The sequence below is a fragment of the Ambystoma mexicanum genome, chromosome 9 (assembly GCF_040938575.1).
Source record: "Ambystoma mexicanum isolate Mex_15411 chromosome 9, UKY_AmexF1_1, whole genome shotgun sequence".
Taxonomy (NCBI): Eukaryota; Metazoa; Chordata; class Amphibia; order Caudata; family Ambystomatidae; genus Ambystoma; species Ambystoma mexicanum.
In genome coordinates this window covers 1,235,403,699-1,235,427,009 of record NC_090931.1, presented here as the reverse complement: position 1 = coordinate 1,235,427,009, position 23,311 = coordinate 1,235,403,699, and the positions used below count along the sequence as shown (strand labels likewise).

The following is a 23,311-nucleotide window of genomic DNA, read 5'->3' as shown; positions in this document are numbered from 1 at the left end:
TGTGTTGCAGTATATACAGAGTACTGTTGTTTGTGAAAGATATGGATCAACAGCCTCTTGTATCGCTTGTAAGGTAGCTGGTGGGATTTTGTGTCCCACAGAAGTAGGCTGTGTGGTTGCGGTATTGGTTGAGGAAGATGAGGTGGAGGAAGACAGCCTACTACTTCCTATGAAAGGAACAACCTTTCAGAGAGCATTGCGGTGGTTGGATTTGGTGTGGCGGTGCCTGGAGGTGGTCTCATAGGAGTACTGTCCAGGTAGTCCGCAACTGAGCACTCAGTGCATTTCACTTTGGTAGGTTTATCCTTTGGTACATTCCCAACAATGGTAAAGAACTGCCACACCCATGATTCTCTCTGCGTGCAATAGGTAGGCACTTCCTCTGCGTACTCTTCTTGGTCCTCTTCATTATCTTTTGAAGTACCACACTTTTCTTGTTGTGTAGGTCCTCCAGCTGGTGGTGGTGTTGTGGGGTTGGCTCTTGGGGAGGAGGGATGACAATAGCTGATGCCATTTTTAAGATAAATAGCAGTTTTGCTAATATTCTTCCAAGTATGTGTCCTGTGCTGAATTGTTAATGGATAATGAGTAAGAATAGGTGAAGGAGCTGTGCAAGGGTAAATTCCGAGCTTCAAAGTTCCCAGATCAGAAGAAAATGCCGTTCTGTTCAAAAAGTCTTTAATGACGTCAGACGTTCACAAACATCAATGAACACAAAAACTGTGGAAAAAGTAGCAAGAAGAGTATAGAGGTTTTAGAAATTATGCTAGAAGGAACAAGTTACTTACCTGTAACTGTTGTTCTCCAGCATGGGTCTGGCATGGATTCACATGCTCATGAATATTCCCGGTCGTCAGGCTGGGAATCCTCGGTAAAGAAAAAACCAGTATCAGTTTCGTTTCTGATCTGTCTTTCGTAGTAATAACCAATCACTGGTCTCTGCGTCATACTGACCACAGCCAATGACTGCCCTCTACCTAAGCACCGCCTCTGGCAGCCATCTTCAGATTTGGAAGCACGTGAAGTGGCAGTATGACCAAGTGAAGAGCCGCAGAGGGGTAGGCGGGAGGGTTCGCATGTGAATCCATGCCAGACCCATGCTGGAGAACAACAGTTACAGGTAAGTAACTTGTTCCTTCTCCAGCATGGGGTCTGGCATGGATTCACATGCTCATGAATAAAGAATACATAGCAGTACACACATGCACAACCACGGGAGGTGGCAAAGGCTCAACATTAAGCATTGCATCAAACTCAACATTAAGCATCTTACCTCCTCACCAGGCTCACCTCAGGCGAACAGGTTGCGCAGCACTGCTTGGCCGACCCTGGACTCTTCCCTGGAATCCCGATCGACGCAGTAGAACTTCGTGAAGGTGTGCGTCGACCTCCACGTAGCAGCCCTGCATATGTCCAGCAGGGGCACACCAGAAAGGAACGCTGTGGTAGCTGCGATCGCTCTGGTGGAATGGGCTCTCGGTCGGCCGGGCAGCGGTCGGTTTGCCAACCGATGACAGTACATGATACAGCCGGAGAGCCATCTGGAAATGGAAGCCTTCGAGAGAGCCTTCCCCTGATTGACAGGTCCAAAGTTCACAAAGAGTTGTGACGTCTTCCGAAAACACTTTGTGCGGTCCACGTAGAACTTCAGCGCTCTAGCCACATCCAGCGAGTGCAAAGTCCTCTCAGCCGGCGATGAAGGCGACGGGAAGAATACAGGCAACACCAAGGGTTCGTTGAGATGGAAGTCCGACGGTACCTTGGGCATGAAGGAGGGGTGCGTCCTGAGCACTACCCTCGTGTCGTGAAAAGTCAAGTACGGGGCCTTGCAGGAAAGGGCCTGGATCTCTCCCACCCGTCGTGCGGAGGTGATGGCCACAAGAAACGCTGTTTTCCACGACAGAAACTTCAACGGGGCCGAGTGCAGAGGCTCGAACGGAGGTCCCATGAGCTTGGTCAGAACCACGTTGAGCTCCCACGCCGGGGCCGGAGCCTTCACCGGCGGGAACGATCTGAACAGTCCCTTCATGAACTCTTTCACCAGACGATGAGACCACAAGGACGTCCGTCCCGTGGTTCTGGTGTATCGGGAGATCGCAGCAAGATGAATCTTGATGGACGCGTGTGCCAGTCCAGCTTTGGTCAGCAGGTACGGCAGAACTTGGGGAGCCGTAATCCGTAGAGGGTTAATCTTCTGTGCGTGGCACCAGACAGAGAACCTCTTCCATTTGTGTCCGTAGCATTTAAGAGTCGAGGACGCCCTGGCCTTTGCAAGAACCTCTCTGCAGTCGGCCGGTATGTTGTATCCTCCAAACTCTAGCGCTGCAGGAGCCAGGCCTGCAATTTCAGCGATTTCGGGTCGTGGTGGAGGATGGCGCCTCCTTCCCTGGAGAGCAGATCCGCGTCCACCGGCAGCTTGATTGGCGGGGACGCTGACAAGTCCAGAAGGTCCGGGAACCATATCTGCCTCGGCCATGCAGGTGCGACGAGGATCATCCTGCACCGTGACCTCTTGAGCTGGTTGACGAGCCGGATTAGCAGTGGCAAAGGAGGGAACGCGTAGAGGAACAGGCCCTCCCAGGGGAATGAGAAAGCATCGCCCATGCTCCTCGCCTGGGGAAACCTGCTGGCGAACCTCCGGCACTTGGAGTTCGTCGCCATCGCGAACAGGTCGATCTGGGGTGTGCCCCACCGTCGGAAGAGGCGATCCACCAGATCCTGCCGTAGTTCCCACTCGTGGCACGAGCGCAGCTCCCTGCTGAGTGAGTCGGCGATGGTGTTTTTTATCCCTGCCAGATGAAACGGCACCAGAAACATCCCTTGGGCGACTGCCCAATGCCACAGGTCCTGCGCCTCCTTGGATAGTGCTGGGGACCTGGTTCCGCCCTGTTTTCTGATGTAAAACATGGTGGTGGTGTTGTCGGTGAAGATCCTCACCACCTTGCCCTTGAGGGACGGAAGGAAGGACCTGAGGGCCCAAAACACTGCACGGAGCTCCAGGACGTTGATATGTAAGGATTTCTCCATCGGGAGCCAAAGGCCCCTTGCGTGCAGATTTTCGGTGTGCGCTCCCCACCCTTCCAGGGAGGCATCCGTGGTCACTGTCTCCTGGTGGGCTGGGGTCTGGAAGTCCATGCCCGCCGTCAGATGCGCGCGGGTGCCCCACCACCGGATCGCTCGTCGGAAACTCTCGTCGAGTGTGATCCTTTCCTCGAAGCTGCCCGTCGTTTGGATCCAGCGTCCAGGAACTCCTGCAACGGGCGCATCCGGAGCCTGCACATGGGAATGAGGTAGATGCAGGAAGACATCATTCCGAGGAGGGACTTGATGGACCTCACCTTGGCCGCGTCGGCCACCAACATCCGCTGCACCTTGCCCAGGATGGTCCTGGTCCTCTCCTCCGACGGGGAGGCCAGAAGGGACACTGTGTTGAGCCTCGCTCCCAGAAACAGAGTGTCTTGCGCGGGTACCAGGTGGGATTTGGCGTAGTTCACAGAGAATCCCAGGTCCGTGAGAAGTTGGACGGTCCTTGCCGTGTGAACCACGGCGAGCTCCCTTGTCTTGGCTCGGATGAGCCAGTCGTCCAGGTAGGGGTAGACGTGGATCCCTTCGCGGCGCAGCTGAGCCGCCACCGGTGCGAGGCACTTGGTGAACACCCTGGGTGCCGACTGTAGACCGAAGGGGAGGGCTTTGAACTGGTAATGCCGCCCTTGGACCACAAACCTGAGGAACTTTCGGTGCCCCTTCAAGATGGGAATATGGAAGTAGGCATCCTCCAAATCCAACGACGACAGGAAGTCTCCTTCCTCCAGCTGACCCAGGACGTGCTGGAGGGTGACCATCCGGAACTTTTGCGCCTTGATGAACTTGTTCAGACGTCGCAGGTCCAGGACGGGGCGCCATCCCCCCGTCTTCTTCTTCATGAGGAAGTATCTCGAGTAGACTCCGGAGCCCCGAAGCCTCTTTGGGACGAGTTCGATGGCGCCCTTCTTGAGCATCGCCTTCACCTCCAGGAGAAGTTGAGGGACGTGAAGTTCTTTCCTGGCCACAGGTTCAATCCTGCTTCGACGAGGCTTTAGCGCCTTGTCCTTGGCGACGACGGCGGGGTCCGCCAGGCTTGCCTCGTCCTCTGTAGGCCTCCTGAGATGACGAGCGGGCCGCTTGACGGTAGGAGGAGAAACCGCCGCCGGAACCTTTGGAGGCACCCTTGCCTCCGCTGCTCCGAAAGGGCGTCCGTCGTTGTTGCAGAACTCCAAGGGCCCGGGCCGCCTCGGTGTCCGCTTTAATGGCTTGAAGGGAATCGTCCACCGTTTTCCCAAACAGGTTGTTCCCATCGAAGGGCATGTCCAGGACTCTGGTCTGAACGTCTTGACGGAAGTCCGTAGCCTTGAGCCATCCACGCCGCCTAAGGCAAACGCCGTTGCCCAACTGGCGGAACCCAGTGTCGGCGATGTCCGTCGCAACGGTAATGGCGTGGTCCGAAGCCACCTCACCTTCCTGCAGGATCTCCAGGGCCTCTGCCCTCTTGTCGTCCGGCAAGAAGTCCAGCAGGGGCGCCAGTTTGTACCAGAGCTCCCTGTCGTATCGGGCCACGATAGCCAAGGCGTTGGCAGCTTTAATCGTCGTCGCTGCAGACGAGATGACTCTGCGTCCCATAGCATCCAATTTCTTTCCCTCGCCGTCCGGTGGGGAAGTCGATGTGGAGGCCGCACCCCCCCGCTTTTTTCCTGGCCGCCGCAGAGACGACAGAGTCCGGAGTAGGCTGCGCCCGGAGGCACAGGGGGGCCTTGTCCGGGACCCGGTACTTTTTCTCGTACCGGTCTCTTCTAGCTGGCGTCGTGGACGGGTTCTTGAGGAGGGTGAGGCCCTCATCCCAAATGTCGTCCAATAGAGGCACCGCGAGGACCGTCTTCCTCTTGGCCTCGCGCCGCTGATAAAGGAAACTTCCTTCTTCTTCTCCTCAGGGCAGAGTTGGAAAAGCTCGGATGCCCTGGCGATCATTGAGTGGAACGATCCAATCTCGTCGGGCGGAGAAGCCCTGGTGGGAGGCGACGATGGTACATCCTCGTCGTATACCTCGTTGTCCGTACCCGTCGCTGCCGTGTCAGTCCCCGTATCATCCCCTCGGGTGGACGGGGAGGAGGGCTGGAAGGGGCGCGACGACTGAAAAGGAGGTGGAGGGTGGATCCTTCTTTTCTTGGTAGGGGGAACACCAGAAGGTCCCGGTTCTGGGTCCCCCGACGGGAGAGGTTCCGTCGGCAACGGTAGTCTCGTCCTTATCTCAGAGCATAAGGACTGTATAGCCAACAAAATGGCCGCCGAGTTATCTCGTGGCGCTGGCAGAGGGGAATCCGACGGGCGATCAGGGGCCCCGCCGGTACCCTCGTCGTCACCTGCGTCGGGATCCATCCCGACGGGCCGGTCTTCTTCCACGCCGAGGCCGTGGCTTAAGACCTCGACCAGCTCCTCCTCCGAGGTTGAGGCCGAATCTACGACGACGCCCTGCCCCCCCTTTTTCTTCCCCACGGGGGATTTCACGGGGGTCCTATCGATGGGCACAAAAGAGGACTCCCTCCGAGGTGGCAGGGAGACTCTGAGCCCCGAGGTCGCCTCCACAGGCTGAGCCAGGGCCGCCGCGACAGTTTCGATAGAGGGCTTGGCCGGATGGATTAAGGCCTTCACCACCTTAGGTGCGCTCACCGCCTTATCCTTGAGGGGGGGGACACTGCCTCGCTCCCCCTCCGCCTTCGAGCTCGACCGGGGCCTCTCCAGGAGCTTCGCCGGGTGCTCGGCCTTCCTCTTACCCGACCCAGAGCGTTGGCTCGTGGTTGATGGTGCCGGGGAGGGTGCGCCCTGCCTGGCGCCCGTAGAGCCCGACCGTTCGGCGCTCCCGGTGCCAGCGGACTCGCGGTGCTTGGCCTTATGTTGGACCCCCGTCGCCGGGGCGTCCTCAAAGGTCTTAGAAGACCGCTCGGATTTCTTCCTCTTCTTCTCGCCGGATGGGCTCTTCCCTTCTAGCCAGTTGGCGAGACGTTGATGGCGGTCCTTCATGGTCCGCTCCGACATGTTGCCGCAAAACGCACAGTCCTTCTCCACGTGCGTCTTGTCCTCATGTAAGCAGTAGAGACAAAAGGAGTGTTCGTCCTCCTTAAAGACGTTCTGGAGCTGGCATCCAGGGCAGATCCTGAACAGCTTTCCGGGCGTCGAGCTTCCCTTCTCCTGGGCCATGTCCGGGCCTGAGAAACTTCTGGAGTCCTCCAAAAGCGTAGCTCGACGAAATCTTCACCCTTGAGGGGCGCAGACGAATCCGACACGGGTCCCCGTTGATCGGATGGAGAGTCGGTGGAGCTTGAGGCTCTTTTGACCGAAAAAACGAAGTTTTTGAGAAAAAACATGAAAAAATAGCACTAACGCTCGAGAGCAATAGCACGAGGATCCCAACACATGAACGTGCGGTAAAAATCTGAAGATGGCTGCCAGAGGCGGTGCTTAGGTAGAGGGCAGTCATTGGCTGTGGTCAGTATGACGCAGAGACCAGTGATTGGTTATTACTACGAAAGACAGATCAGAAACGAAACTGATACTGGTTTTTTCTTTACCGAGGATTCCCAGCCTGACGACGGGGAATATTCATGAGCATGTGAATCCATGCCAGACCCCATGCTGGAGAAGGTGGGGAATGGCAGAGTTTTAAGGTGACACTTTGTAAATTGGACACAAATATTGCTATATTGGGTAAGTATGATATTAGTAAGTTGTAGGAAAATAGCATGCACTGGTAAAAACCCATGAAATTCAATGAAAAAAACTTTGTTAAAGGGACGTTATGGTTAAGTTGCACTCATAAAAACCTATGAAATTCAATAAAAAAACTTTGTTAAGGGGACGTTATGGTTAAGTTGCACTAATAAAAACCTGTGAAATTCACTGAAAAAAACTTTGTTAAAAGGACATTATGGTTAAGTAGCAGTAATAAAAACCTATGAAATTCAATGAAAAAACGTTGTTAAATGGACGTTATGGTTAAGTTGCACTAATAAAAACCTATGAAATTTAATGAAAAAACTTTGTTAAAGGGACGTTATGGTTAAGTTGCGCTACTAAAAACCTATGAAATTTAGTAAAAAAACATTGTTAAAAGGAAGTTATGGTTACAAGTAAAATCGAAAAACCCCAGAAATTCGCCAGTTATGGTAAACTAAGCAACCATAACTCGCGCCACCACCGTGCACTGCTAAGACTAACACCCAGGACATCAAAGATGGCATCACAAATATCATTTTTACTGAATATATATATATTAATATATATATTTATGTTCCAAAAATCAAAGAATTGGGTTCATCTATAAATATCCATATAATCAATAGAAGTACTACCGTAGCCGACCACAAAGAGACACAACCCATTTTCAAATAAGAAAGTGCTTGGAATCAGCCTTGTAGCCATATGAGAACTTAGACATTGACAGCAACAGATGTTAGCATACTAGTTCCCGGCGAGGGGGGGGGGTTGGCGATCTCCCAGCCAATCAGGAGGCTCAGAATGGGCGCATTATCACAGGGTAAACCCCCCGCTCCGGGCTCCCTTGGAAAAGCAGGCTGAAGTGCGCCCCTGAGCTCCCTGCATACCCTTTCCCCACTGCCCTCTTCCACTTATTTTTTAATTTTTTATTAGCATTTCTTAGTTTACAATTTTAAACTTTTTATGCTACATTTAACAACCAAAAAAGTGATTATAGAATGTATTAATTGTTCAAAGCAAACAAATAATGAATTCCAAAGGAGAGCAAAACAAGAAAGATATTAAAATTGTGATAGTAAATTAGAATAAAGAACGTAAGTAGAACGGTATAAGATCCTACTACCACGTACAAGTACATACAAGTACGTTGTCACAACCGGGGAAGTCACCACACCATAAGGATATCATTGTCGTTTTGTTAATTCACCTCTGGTGCGATGGGACTCTTGCAATTCCAAAAACCTGTTTCAGATGCCTTTAAGAAAAGCCAGTAATCCCAGTCTTATAGTGGTTCTTCTCCCTTACATCAAGAGAACTCATATTTCTCTTGAAGACCTTGTAGAGCAGTTTTTTAGAAATGTACCCAAGTGTTTTCCCTTAAGTCTTTCAGAGCCAGGCATTTAGTCATTAAATGCATCTGAGTTTCAAAAGGATCTGCGCATAATCTGCATGAATAGTTGTGCTTGCTTTCCATCCGCCAACTCTCAGTTACTTTCGTGGTAGGGAAGAGATTCAAGCGCAGTCTCAGAAACTCTTGTCTTAAAATAGGCGAGGGGAAATTCTTAATGTAAGTCAATGTATCCCCTCTTTTCCCAAAGAGACTTCCCAGTTCACCTCATATTTTAAATTAGGTAATCCTGTCATTTGTACTTACCCAGTCAAAGTCAAGTAATTTTCTTTTTACGAGTCCAGGATTTTCCAGCAAAGTGTCTTCTGGAAGAGCTAACCGTTGGAGTATCTCTGAGCATAGGCTCTTCCACTCAGTCAGGGATCTTTCCTGATTTTTCTTTAGAGCGTGGTGCAGTAAGTCAAAACCTCCCACTCCCAGAGGATACAGGCATTTACGAAGAAGAGATAGCGTTTTCCACTCCAAAGCAGCATACAAAGATGTCAAGCCTAACTCTCTCCAAATTATTTCGACTGGCAATGAGTTAGGCAAATCGAGGGTTCTCCTCCAGAAGATTCCCTCAGCCTGTCACCAAGCTGTACCTGCAAGTCTTAATTGAGTTTCTGCCCCATATGAGAGTATTGGCATAACCTTGAGTTTGTAACACTCGATGACCGTGGACAAGGATAATTTACCATACCTCTGTTTGATCATTCTGGCCCGAGTAGCCAGATTCCTGGTTTTAGATTTTAGTATTTCCAGGTCGAAAGTCAGTGGTGCTGTTGTTCAAGGAAAGGCAGAGGCATGTCATTTCTGCTACTTCGGGAACTCTCTCCACTTTGAGGAACCAAGCTTTTTTGTAATGTTGTCGGCCCCTAGCATTGTTTAGCGTTAAGATTTTTTATTTTTTTGGATTGATTGTTAACGCGTTGCCGTCGACATAGATTGCCAGTGCATCCAACTGTCTTTGCAGACCGATTTCTGTTTGATCTAATAGTAAGAGGTTGTCTGCATAGAGCAGTCTTCCCACTGCTATTCCAGAGATACATGGTGGAAAACATCTCACGTTTACAAACTCTTCTTCAATATCGGACGTGTAGAGGTTGAAAATTGCAGGGGCCAGCCGACACCCTTGCTTTAGGCCCTTTGAAGTAGATATTTCCTTGGAGAGGGTTCCCCTCTTGTTAAGTCTCACTCTGATCGCAGTTGACTTGTGGAGTAGTTCCAATGCTTCTCCTAGATGTAGTGGGCAACCCAATTTTTGCAATTTAGACCAAAGAATATTCCTGTCTTTGGGGTCAAAGGCAAGTGCCAAGTCTATCGAGGCAATGTAAATTTTGTTGTTAGTCTTGGAACGTTTTATCCTGCATTTAAAAAGGTTAACCAGGAATAAGTTTAATGATGTTCCTGTGCCTTTTTTAAATCCTGCTTAAATCGTGGTTCGTAACCTTACTCTACGTGTTCGATTCCTTTAGTATAATTGCTGAGAATAATTTTCCAACCACATCAAGGAGGGCGATAAGTCTATAGTTGGAAGGGTCAGACCTATCACCCTTCTTATAAATGGGTACCAAGATGGATCTGGTCCAGGATATGGGATTGTCTTAGTGTCATTGATTTTCTCTAACAGTTGTACCATAAAGTCAGCCCAGTAGTCTGGTTCTTTTTTTAGTAGTGTATTGGTAAGGCCATTGGGCCCTGCGACCCTGGAACTGTTTGCTTTGTCTATCAGGGTCCTAAATTTTCGATGACGAAGCTCCATGCACTGGGACTACACGTAACTGGTCTTGGAATTGGGTTTCCCTCATTATTGAATAGCCTCTCAAAGTGCTTCTCCCAAGACCCTGCTGAGACTGGATGACCAAGTAGGGCTTCCTTGGGGGGGCCGTTAGGGCATTAAACAGCTTCCACATACCGGCGGTGTTCTCTGAGGCTAATAATTTTAGCATATTTTGGCCGTCCGTCTGGAATAACCGGCTTCTGTGGTGTTTTAGCCAGTTTCTGAAAGATTGAATTGCCCGTCTGACCCCTCTGCGGATGCTGGAGTAGGTGATTTTTTATGCCTCTGTCCGAGTTTATTTATTCCTTTGTTCATAACTGCCACTTCTTGGTTATATGCATGTTTAGCCATGTGGACTCGTGTTTTACTGATGCCTTACACTTATTTAACCCACACCCACTTACCTAATGCTATCTTGTCCCTCACTGACGCCACGAACACTAGTGTTCACAGTGCATCCCTGATGCGGCAAAGGCTGTCATGGAAAGGGAGAATGGACTATGTCTATTTTCTTTCTCCTTCTTCCATGGCCTCCATCTTGTTTTGTAGTTTTTTTCAAGTTGAGAAATGGCAAACAAACAGTTTCTTAATTTGAAAAAAACTATGAGTACCGCGGTACGACGTGCCCGGGTACTAATAGCAATGCACCTCTTGCAGGGGGGCATTACCTGGCCAGGTAATGCCCCAGGGCTAATGTGAAAGTCCTCAATTCACTCAGGCTTCTAATTTATGCCCCCCTGTTCGCAGGGCTGGACTGGGAACTAAAACAGGCCCTGGAAATAATTATTGGGGACCAAAAGAGGCCCTGGAAATAAAGTTCAAAGGGGCCCCATATGACAAATTTTCAGCAAGCCCAATGCTTTTCCTATGAGAAAAATTGGAAATACCACACAAAAGAGGCCCAGGGAGCAGAGGCCCACCGGGAAATCTCCAGAGTTCCCTATAGGCCAGTCCACCCCTGCCTGTTCGGGATTTGTTTCTTAAATATGTACACTGTCAACCGAGTAAGGGCAACTTGGTTAACAAACACTATTTACAGTTAATATGAAAAAAAGCGAAACCCAAAAATGACTGCATGCCTTTAAACTTCTGCATTTTTAAAATAGATATAAACAAAGAGGTTTGTAATACATAAACCTAGCACTGGATTAGTGTGATTTTGCACCATCTTTGGCCCTGCTGCAAAATAATACAGGGGTTCAAAAATGCATTGCTGAAATACATATTTACCAAACCCTGCTACAAGTGGTAGGAATAATGCTGAGGTCTGTATTACTATAATAGTAATTAGAGCAACATGAAGTATTTTCACAGCTCTTGAACAGAGGCCTCCTCCAACAGATTTTACTGCCAGTCCGCTAGCACAGCAAAACAGTATTTTATGTGATAACGCTGATTGTATTTAATATATCATTCTGTCTGCTTGCCCAGGAACAGCCCTTTAGGAGGTTTAACATCCATTGCAATATTACGAATCAGAAAGTCGGAAATACAATAGCAGCCACGTTTGAATCACTGGAAAATGATGTTGCACAGATGGCCATGCCTGGCAAGTGAAGCAGAGAATGCGTGCCTACATATAGGGCCAAAATAAAGAAAAAAGTAAACTTGGAATAACCCTAGAACAGGGGTCTGTAACCTTTGACTCTTCAGATGTTTTGGACTACAATTCCCATTGTACCTTTTTATTGACTATGCTCACTAGGGATGATGAGAGATGTAGTCCAAAACATCTGGAGAGTCAAAGGTTGCAGACCTCTGGCCTAGAGAGAGACTATTCGATTCGATTCCCATGAGTATTTATCAGTAATAACTATGTTTGCTCCTGAATTATTTTCGGTCAGGAGTAAATGAAGAGTTAGTCCTAGTAACTTCTTTGTGAGTCAAATAGTCTCTCCCCAGGAGTATGTCTGAGTTACTACCGGTACCTTCTTTGTGAATCAGTCCCTTCGTTTTTGTTTAGTTTGAAAGGTAATTGGAGGCAGTATGACCACAAGAATGCCACACCATTTCAATTGTTTTAAGAGTTTGTGAGTCTAGCGTGCATTTGTTTGTTTCACATGGGTCATTTCCCCTGATAGCATTTTCGCCCACTGCTCGTATATTGCTCTTGATTCTTGGAGTTTGCACACCTATATGAGAACTCCTTTGTATTTTCTGAACGTGTTTGTCCCACCCAAGGAAACGCTGCGTAACAAGGTAAACCATTGATGAGAGAACATTTATTTAGAAACAGAATTCAACGGAAATCTCTTAGTCTTAATCACACTGCCAGTTTGTTTGCCTGATATTTAAAATAACATCAAATTTAAACAAATTGCACAAATGTAACACTGATAGTACTGTAACATTTCTCTTTAAAATTAATCAATCGCTGATAAAGAAAATGTAAAGATTTCTAGGAATATTTTAGACATAATATAGTTGACATGTACCTGTACAAAAGCTGATATAAATACTTCACATCCCAAAAAAATACAAATAACTTTTCAAATAGACTCTTCCGTACATATAAACAGTCTTTATAGAAAAAAGTCAACGATAAATTAGAGTTGGTTAGCACCTGATTCTTATAATCTCGGAAACAATGTGTAACTCCTAGCTATGACTTGCATTTCCAGGACTGCCCAATGAAACATGACCTGACAATGAAGTAGAGACTCTTCTTGGGTACAAGAACTGCTCCAGAAATGCACAGCACCGGGGAAAAATGAGAGTGATAAGAGGTAAAGCTGCATTAAAACATAAGTAGTGGATCGTTTCCACTTCACTCCAGTCTCCACAGTGTTTAGCTTTAGAAACACGCACAGAGCCATCGAGAGAACAGGCTCTGGCCGCTTGACATCTAAAATGAACCCACAGAGAAGGATGAGAAACGGTAGTCAATCAAAAGCAGATCAGGATTTCTGCTGTAAGGGACGAATCTGAAAATGTAACTACAAACCACTGAGCAGGCTCAGTTATATTGAAGCAGTGCGTGTACTTACAGTTTTAAGACTAGCACAATGTTCGATAATTTATAAAAAACCACCCACCGTTTTGTCAACAGTAGCAGATGTAAAATGCAGTCGTCTTCCTGTTAGGAGCATGGCACCAGTTAATATTTATTGCTTTCATTATTTTTTTCTTCTTTTGCTACAAATATAATTTTTATTTTTCTGAAACATTTACATCATTTGTACAATATTTATAAAAGTGCAAAATTAAGACATCTTCTCGGATTTCTGAATCTGCGCTCCAGAGCTCCGCGCAGCAGCACAGTGCTGTCTTCTATTATTGCTAGGTCAAGGAAATAAAGTCGACCGGTTGCCTGGTTTGGGGATGGTGTAATAATAAAGTCTGCCATTTTTTCCAAACTATCGTTCTTTCATTTGTGTTGGTCCATAAGTGCTCCATTCGCAGCTCACCTCTGCGTATCGTCAGACATCATTAGAGCCTTGGCTGGCGCAGGATGAGAAACTGTCATACAAAGAGTCACTCAAGGATTCCAAATTGTCCGGGCCAGCCCTATCGGAACAACTCAAAGACACCGCCTCGTCCCTTCCACTTTCTTCTTTCTGTTCTTCCACCTCGTTGAGACCAGACTTTTCTTTTTCTAATAAAACCAAGCTGCTGCGGTTGAATTTATTAAAAGACTCCAGGGAAATTTGTGATAAAGGACATGCAGGATCTTCCTTACTTTCATCCGCTGGCTTCAATTTCTGTGAATTACAAAAAAAAGGACATTGTTAGCGAACATCATTTCTTGATGGAATACTAAATGTTCATTACATTAAGTGCAGTATCTATAGTATGCAGCACTTTTTTAAAGTTCTTTACAAAATGTGTTTATACCGTGGCTTTGATTGAAGACCTGAATATAATCAAGCCGCACTCCCACCGCGCTTCATCCACAAGAGCAACAGTCAAGGTACTCTCAGGCTAGAAGATTTCTGAGTAGGTGGCTAAAGGACTGGCGTTGTTTTCTATTCTACACTCCTGTCCTAGAATACTTGGGGAAAGTGCTGGAATTTAATCAGTGTCAACATTTGAGTAAACATCACCCCCTGATGACATTTTCAGTGGCAACAGTATCGCTGGATACCCTAAAAGAATGGGTAAGTCACTGATCACCTATTTCTTTTATGTGAAACAAATCGGGCAATCAAGTTCCTTTCCAGTCACTGGACCGGCCTGTATGACTGCGCAAAGATTATGCACTCACTTCAGATATCTCGGTGTGACTTGCAGTCACAAATTCAAAACCTGGCAGGGTAAAGATTTAAGCACTTACTTCATATATCTGCGACCTACGCGCAGGATCGAATCCTGGAAGGGCAGAGATGTATGCACTCACTTCAGATATCTGGCACCTACTCATAGGTTGGAATCCTGGCAGGGCAGAGATTTAAGCACTCACTTCAGACATCTGGGAAATATCCACAGGTTAAAATCCTGGCAGGGCAGAGATTTAAGCACTCACTTCAGACATCTGGGACATTCTCACTGGTTCGAATCCTGGCAGGGCAGAGATTCAAACGCTCACTTCAGATACCTGGGAGCGACTTGCGGTTACAGGATTGAATCCTGGCCGGGCAGAGATTTAAGCAATCACTTGAGATACATGGGAGCGACTTGCAGTCACAGGTTCGAATCCTGGCAGAGCAGAGATTTAAGCATTCACTTCAGATATCTTGGACCTACGCATAGATTTGAATCCTGACACGGCAGGGATTTAAGCACTCACTTCCCATACCTGTGAGCAACTTGCAACCACAGGTTTGAATTTTGGCAGGATTTAACCATCCCTCCAACCTTTCTGGGGTAGATAAATTGGGTCCTATTACATTTGGTAATATTGACGTTTCTTAGTACAGCACTTAGAAGCGTGAATAATCCAGCATGAATTGTTATGTAGAACTATCATGTCATTTATCATTATTTAACATCAGGTGGTAAAAGTAGTCCAGTATGGTTTGCAAAATAGACACTCTGATTAGTTAATCTGTAATCTTAATATTGTTGATTCAGAAAGAAGTCTACCACACATCTTCCTGCTAATGGCCCTGTGTTGCATAGCCACAGAGTCTATGGGGCTCATTACAGGGTTTGCCGGTATCCTGCCGTTAATTCTCCGGGAGACAGGCAACCCTGCCTTACCATTACCGGGATATTAGGGGCGACGGAGTGACTGTAAATTCCCATTCCCATGCAGTCCAATGGGAATCCATGGGATGGGATTTACTGAATCACTGGCACTGTTAGTAACAGTGCTGGTGATTCAGGCATTTGTTTGCCGATAGGGGCCTGAAATCTCGGCAGGTCAGGCCTATCGGGAGATCCATGGCCCCCACCAGCAAACGTGAAGTGTGCCGGTCCGGTAAAAAGGCCAGAGACAGAATTACCAGCATCTTTACCAGACAGGCACACTTTTAATGAGGCCCTATGTGTTTATGTTTGAAGGAAAAGGTAAGGCCCATTATGGGTGCATCTGTAATAAAAGCTCAGGGCAAAGTGACAGGTCTGGCAAGGGAGAATCGGAGCATTACTTTCTCGAATCAATGAAAGTTCCAATGTGCTTTTAAGTCAGACTGGGAGCTACACTGATATCTATACAGCTACACACAAAGTAACTTGTGTATAGTTTAAGTTGGTAGACAAGATGCAGTGCCAACATTAATACAGTACTTTGCATTATAGTGAAACCCATTATTCTAATTGTCTGTTTCGAACATCTGGTTTCAGTGATTCATAAACGGTATCCTTACATATTATTCCCACCAAAGATATTGCAGTACATATGGTTGTCTGTCTCGCCATAGGCGATATTTGGGGGGAGGGCTCATTTGTGGGAGCGGGAGTTGCGGGGGTGTCCCCCGCACATTTCAAAATAATGCAGGGGTTGCGGGGGTGTCCCCCACAGGGTCCATGGCTCAATATCACCGCAAAAATATGGCGATATTTGTGTATCGCAATATTTTTGCAGGAATATTAACACATGGAACCTCATAAACGGTATCATTGGCCAAACCAGGCTGGCGCTTTGTGTATGTCACCTGTCCATTTTATCTCTAATCTGTATCATGGCAGTCACTTACCCTTAATTAACTATGGTAGGCCCACCATTTTGTGCTCAAAGTATACCTGCTGAGGTATAATGAACACCGCAGAGCACTTCCTCACACTCACAGAGTCTAGATCCATCTTCAGCCAAGTTAGGGACTGTTGGGAGACCCCCACAGTGCGTCAACTAATACATTAAGGATCCCCACTGGTGTGGGTGCAGAAAGTGAAATCTCCCCATCCTCCAGCAACAGTAGCGGTATTGCTATTGTCTGAACATGGGAAGAACATGCCACATGTATTTCTGTATGAAGTGTACAGGAACCTATTTGTGCTTCTGTAATATGACCCTTTAGGTCTAGTAATGAAAAATATAGCATCATGTGAAATCCTAAAGCTCCCCTGTCGGTTAAGTGGGAGAATGGGACTTTCTATAGGAATAATGGGAAAAAAACAATATATAAAGGGATGTCTGTTAATCAGTCAAAAGAGGTTGGTTGAACATCTGTCAAGGAAGGCTCGAGAGGGCGGCGGACCCTCCAAGATCTGGTCGGATGGAGTGTTTGCTACTGGAAAGGCTTCCCTATTTGAATTCAGTATAGTATCATCAATCTGGATAACATTAGCCAACACCTCTCATTGAAAGTGGTAGAAAGACCTACATAAAAGCAAGGTGCACATTTTATTTATTTTCGGGGGACTAAAGTGAGATGGGTCTAGGCCACACCAAGTGAGACTGCAGAGACATTGGGCCGGTCCAGAAATAACGTGCCGGTAATTCCGATTACCAGCACGTTTCCGGACCGGCACAGTACAAATTTGCTGATGGTGTAGCCTGATTTACCACCAGCCAAGAGCTGGAGGTAAATCAGGCACTCCAGGAGCAAAAAACAGCTGGTATTGCCGGTATCGGTATTAGCGGTGGCAATAATACCGGCAATCCCCCCGTGGAGTCCTATGGGCTCCATGGAATGGGGATTTACCTACTGTTGCTGGCACTTGTAATATGCTGGTAATTCTGGCATATCAGGCGCCGGTAACTGTAGGTCTGTTTGTCGGTATCCCGCCGGAATTACCATTGGAATACCGGCAAACTTCTAACGGGGGCCGTTGAATTTGTTGTATTGTGCTATGGAAGTGTTTTTTTACATTATGCCTTAATTATTTACAAGAATTGTGCGTGCCTTTATTTCTTTATGCAGGAGACAATTTTGTGTTTAAATATAATTGCATGTGAAAAAAAAAAACACCAAAGCAAAACATGCTTGTAAAACAGTACTAAATGAATTGTAATGATTGTTTCATTCGAAGGGTTGGGTTGAAATGCAGGTTAAGTGGGCAGATCCTCAACCTGGGGTATTTCGAACGCGGAATCACATTGCAAAAGAATTTCTTAAGGGTAAAAGGGTCATAAAACCATATATTGTATAGGATCAGATAAAGGCAATTAACTAAAGTTCATTTTAGGTCTGAACGTTTATGTGGACTTTTCATCAAAAGCTTCAAAACGAAAAACATCCCCTGGTAGCTCCTAGAAAAGGAAGGAAATCTCATTTAGGCAATGCAGGAGAATGCACGGAGGACAGTTAAGGTTTCCGTGTGAAACTCGAGGAACAATTACAGCCAGGAAGAACCCACGTGCAAAGGTGAAGGAAGATTACAGCTCGGCTAAAAATGTCATAGTTGAACTTGTTTTTCTCCCGGTAAAGCATAACCTTCAATAATAAGCTAGGTCTTGTACTTTATATACTGTCAGAACATATTCTGCACTGGTGGTAAAACATATATGTTTTTTAAATAGTGAATCACCCCCCTTCTGTGTGCACAGAAACTCCAGGGATATTCTGCTGTAGCAGACAGTGACCTTCTGAGCCGAGCACTACCAGACTCATAAGAAAAATAATACAAACATAAGCTATCTCCCTGCTGCATAAGGGTGACCTGCAGCACTCAAAAAAAAAAAAAAACACACACGCACACACACACACACACACACACACACACACACACTCTCTCTCTCTCTCTCTCTCTCTCTCTCTCTCTCTCTCTCTCTCTCTCTCTCTCTCTCTCTCTCTCCCTCTCTCTCTATCTCTGTCTCTCTCTGTATTTCTCAGTCTCTAAAATGAAAACAATAATGGCATGTACCTCCTGTACGTCTGTACACATGTCAAGGCCAAATGTCAAGTACCGATACTGTATACTTTTGAATTTATTTATATTATATCTCACCACCCCAATAATACGTTCTCAAGAGCAGTTATTTTTTTACATCGTGTCCCCCTGAACAAATGGGTAAAAAGTAGTAAAGTGGTGAAATATTGTGGCAAAGGTGCCCGTCAACATCGGGCCACAAGCACTGAGAACAGTGGGGGCTCATTACCGAATGCTGGCGGCGCTGCACACGCACAACTGAATCAGCGCCGGAGCACATGTACAGCAGGTTCGTTTGCACGAACCCTAGCCCTAAAGCGAATGCAAGCGCAAACTGGGATTGCGGCTGCACAGAATGCGCTTGCACTCCTGCACATGTATGTTGTTAATGCGGAAGACTCGTCATCCAAACACCTCGCCGTGGAAAGGACGTGCCTTTCTAAAAACAACCATGCCTTTCCTTCCCGTCCTGGAGCGGGCTGCAACCAGCCTCAAAACCGACACACATCTACAAGGTAAAACAAATGAAAACACATGGAGAGCAGTGAGTGTGAATGGTACAGGTGGACTTTTAGAGCTCTGCTTATGAATATTTCATATCCATGAGCTACAATAGGAGAAGGGACATCTTTTGGTGTGTAATTTTTAGTAGCTCATGGCACCTGCTACTATTTGTGTTCCTGTGCATTCCTAGTCATTTCTTTTCTTTGATGTGAGTAGAAGTGTTACCTCTAGCCAGTGGTTAATTTGTGGTGGCTTTTGACAGGGCTCATCTCTAGCACTTTTTACTGAGCCCTGGCACTTATTGTCTCAGACTCAGTTTGATTATGATGTGGTGTTTTGGCAACTGCCAGTCACATAATAAACACCCATAGAATCGGAGCAAAATGTACATGATGCCTGTGTTTGAAGACACACTTCGACATTTGTCTCATGTCAAGACACCATGAGTATGTTATTTTATGTGTACGTTGATCAGTATTTGTAAATCACACATCTGCCGTAGTGACCGAAGACATCCCCTACCGCAGTAAGCAGGTGGCAGTTCCAGCTTTAACCCCATATATGTTGGCAGCATGGGGAACAGCCGTGGGTGGTGGCAATAGAAGCGGGGAGCTGCCCCTCCTGACGTGTCATGGTCGTGTTAGAAAATATTTGAGCCCAGGCACTTCTTTCTTTTGCAAATGAAGCACTGCCTCTAGCTCGCCCACTAGGGTGAACACATAGCTCCATGTCCTCCAGAGACACATGTTCCAGTCCTGAGCTTTTCCTTGAAAACATCATTGGTATTAGGCGCTTGGGAACAAGGTGCTGAATTGAAGTAAAACATGACTGCAACTTCCAGCGTGCATTTGCCTCTTAAATCGTGCACGAAGTCATCTGCTAACTAGCATTGAACTCAACATGTCCATCCCCACATGCATACGGCTTATCAGTCAGGCTTCACCACGTTTCCCAGACGACATAGGTGATGAAAGAAGACAAGGCAAGTGCCCTCCATCATGGCCATCAATCCTGAACTGGATTCTGGGATGTAGTGCTAACGAGCGGCGCCCTGCTTTACAGAGAACAATGTCCTGTAGCAGGGGCGTCTCAAACAGGTGAGCCTGCACATGGTACAGTATGGCGAGCAGGATCCGATTGAGACCGCAGTACAGAAGGAACATGTGTGTGGGGAACATATCATTCCGATAGGGCTAGATGTCACAATGTGCATTTTTTTAAATCACATTTAGATAATTACCATTTCATGCACACGAAGGAAAATTCACACAATGGTGGGTCAAGCAACAGAGCCGAAATTAGAACAGAGGTGCCCGGTTCCAAATATCCTGGACTTCGTTTTGCAGTTTTAATTATGCCACCTTTAATGTTGAGATGACAAATTCTTTGTTTTTAAGTCCCATAAGTGTCTACAGGTAAGCATTGCAGATCTCATGAAGCTCATTATTAGATCATTTAAGAATTACTCTTTCTAAACACTAGCATATTTTATTTGCACGTTTAATCACTGGCCATCCTCTCTGCAGAGGAATTCCTCACGAAGGCGCCCAAGGTCCTGTTAGGGAAGGCCACACTGTAACTCCTCAAGGTAGCTCAGAGGTGGTCCACAAACCCTCGCCAAAATGATGTGTGACAAGGGCCCAATGATGTGTGACAAGGGCACTTAGGACGGTCAGCGGACAGAGCAGAACGCCTGCACAGGGACACAGTTTTCTTTCGGTCTATGGATGGTCCTTCAATCGCAGACCCTATCCTTGACCAGCCAGTGCTGTCTCTATGCTGGACTCTATGCTTCTCTCCATGACGATGCTTCACCCTGCTTCTGCCCCTGCTGTGGGACTCACTTTGTCCTCTATTGCCATTTACCTCTCCTACTCCCTTTTTTCTCACCCTGGGTGGCGGGATATGACTTCTGGGGGCAGTGGGTCTCCTCTACCTCTCCTTTATACTTATGCTTCCGATATCATCTTTTACCAAACTACTAAAAATGAAAGCTTCACAAGTAGTGATATGATGCATGTAGCTGCTGACTAGTTCTTACAATATACTCATTGTTATGAACTATTCTAAAATGCTAAGATCACATATGTAGCAATGTAACAGTGGTCGAAATATGTGCAGGTACCTAGAGTGATCTTATGTCTGATGCCATCAGTTAAATAATCATTGTTGACATATATGTTGTTGTTAGTGATGGCACCAGTGATGTCATCAGTGAAGTCATACATGGTGGTATTAGAAATGTAACCACAATATGACCACAATGATGACATCACTGTCTTCATTCCTGAGGACATCACTGATAACATCACTAAGTACATCATCTAGGACATCACTAGTGACATCACTAATGGAATCACTGATTACATACAGTGCAACACTAACCAGCCATGGGTAGCAGCAACAATGTTTGACCATGCCCACTTTATAATTTAAAACAATAAGGTGCCACTTTAAACTGCAATGCCATCATTGTGGTCATAGGCTGTGCAACAAGAGGCGCAAAGTTAAGGTGGCGTTAGGTCAATTTCAGGGGTTTTGTTGAGTTAAAGTCACACCTTAAGAACCCTGCAACTAACGCCCCTGGAACTAAAGGTATTTCCTTCAGATATATATATATATATATATATCCTAAAGTGTGAATGATGTGCAATTTTAGTTATGTGCAAAGGTCCTAAACTCTATGGTAGGTTATGATTGGAAGGAGATAGTCAACCCAAATCAATGGAGCATGTCGCTGTGGTGATGTAGGCTAAGGTCGGATGTGCAAACATAAGCAGGGGCCTCTATTGACCAGATGACTTCAGATTCCCACCTAGTATCAAATTGCAAAACACCTTCTAGTTCGGCCCTCTTGTAAGCCTGGTTTTTAGCATCTATGCACACGTGCAAAGCTTGTACAATGGCTCTGGCTGCCATCATGAAATCTTCCACTGCCTTGATTTCATCCTATGATCTCAAAATCCAGCCCCCTTCTGACATATATATATATGGGATACATTACTCACCGTAATCGTATTTCTGATGCTTGTATCTGCTTAGATTCACATGCTGTGCATAGGCCGACATCTAGTGGAAGCTCCGGAGTATTACAGTTTGTTTTTCGAAACTCGAAAATGGGCGTCGACACAGGCGTGCCAGTAATACTATCCCTAGTATGACGTCCACTGTACCCAAGATCCCTCACGCGTCTAGGATCCTCAGATTGTATTTTTTCTGACATGAGGAAGCATGAGGAGTAGCGTGAGTACCGATAATCCAAGCAGATAGACAGAAAGGTAAGACTACAAGCAATCATGCGCCTTCTCTCGGAGGGGAGGAAGGGTGGGTCGCATGTGAATCTAAGCAGATACAAGCATCAGAAATACGATTACGGTGAGTAATGTATCCCTTCTGAGGCTTGTGGAATCTGCTTAGATCACATGCTGTGCATAGATTAGCGAGCAGTACCAGAAGAAGGAGGTGGGATGTGAGAAGGGTCATGAGCAAACAGGTGTCTTAGAACCGCTTGTCCCACTTGTGTATCTGTCTTGGAATGAGTGTCAATGCAGTAATGCTGAGTAAAAGTGTGAATAGAGCTCCAAGTAGCTGCTTTGCAAATGGTGTCGAGGGGAACATTTGCAATGAAAGCCAGAGTGGCCCCAATGCCTCTAGTAGAGTGGGCCCTTGGCATAAAAGGCAGAGTTTTTTTCAGAAAGAGAGTAACACAGCTGTATACAGTTGATAATCCACTTCGAGATAGCACCTTTAGAGACGCAATCTCCCTCTCTGCCTGTAGCTACGGAGACAAAGGGCCTCATTACGACCCAGGCGGTAAGTTACCGCCTGGGCCGTGACTTTACCACCATGGCGTAAACTATGTTTACGCCATGGTGGTTGGCGGACTTACCGCCCCATTCCGACCTTGGCGGGGCGGTAAGTCCCCAATCCCCATTTACCCTTCCCCATTCCCATTTTTGCCCCATAGGGTATAATGGGAGTGGGGAAGGCGTTAATTACGCCACCATAAATTACGGTGGCGTAATTAACTCCATGGTCCCTTAGCGCCATGGATTTTAACACCTGCTAAAAGCAGGTGTTAAAAGCGCCATGGCGCTAAGGGACCTCGTACTCAGGCGGTAAGGGTCGGCGCTGTTTACACTGCCGTAAACCCCTTACCGCCTGGGTCGTAATGAGGCCCAAACAGTTGATCTGTTTTCCTTAGCGGTCTGGTTTTATTTACATAGTAGAGGACCGCCCTACGCACATCTAGGGTGTGTAGTTTCACCTCAGCCGAGCTTTGCGGGTTCTGGAAGAAAGCCGGAAGCTCGATGGACTGGTTTACATGGAACTTTGATATAAATTTAGGTGAGAACCTAGGGTGTGTGCGTAAAACGAGTTTGTCTTTGTGGATAGTAAAGAAAGGATCCTGCACTGACAGAGCCTGAATTTCACTGACCCTTCTTATAGAGGTAATGGCTACTAAGAAGGCCGTTTTATAAGTCAGGTGTTTGAGACTACTTTTATGCATGGGTTCGAAAGGGGGGCCCATGAGCTTAGCTAGCACCACATTAAGGTCCCGTCCTGGCGGTGGGTTTGAAATAGGAGGGTGAAGTCTCTTTACTCCTTCCATGAAGGCTTTAACTACTGGTACTTTCCACCACAACACTTTGTTATGGGATGTGGTGTAAGCCGAGAGGGCTGCCAGGTGTACTTTCAGAGAG

At 46.7% G+C, this 23,311-nt stretch overlaps 1 protein-coding gene across 3 annotated transcripts in view; it reads right to left on the bottom strand.

Moving 5' to 3' along the window:
* Positions 1–12,113: 12,113 nt before the first annotated feature.
* NCKAP5 (NCK associated protein 5) overlaps positions 12,114–23,311 on the bottom strand; it is a 1,061,124-nt gene continuing 1,049,926 nt past the window's right edge. For all 3 annotated transcript variants that reach the window (XM_069616575.1, XM_069616574.1, XM_069616576.1), the window contains one exon: positions 12,114–13,612. In XM_069616575.1, coding sequence (XP_069472676.1) covers positions 13,331–13,612 — 282 coding nt within the window. In that variant the 3' untranslated portion in view covers positions 12,114–13,330. The remainder of the gene's footprint in view (positions 13,613–23,311) is intronic.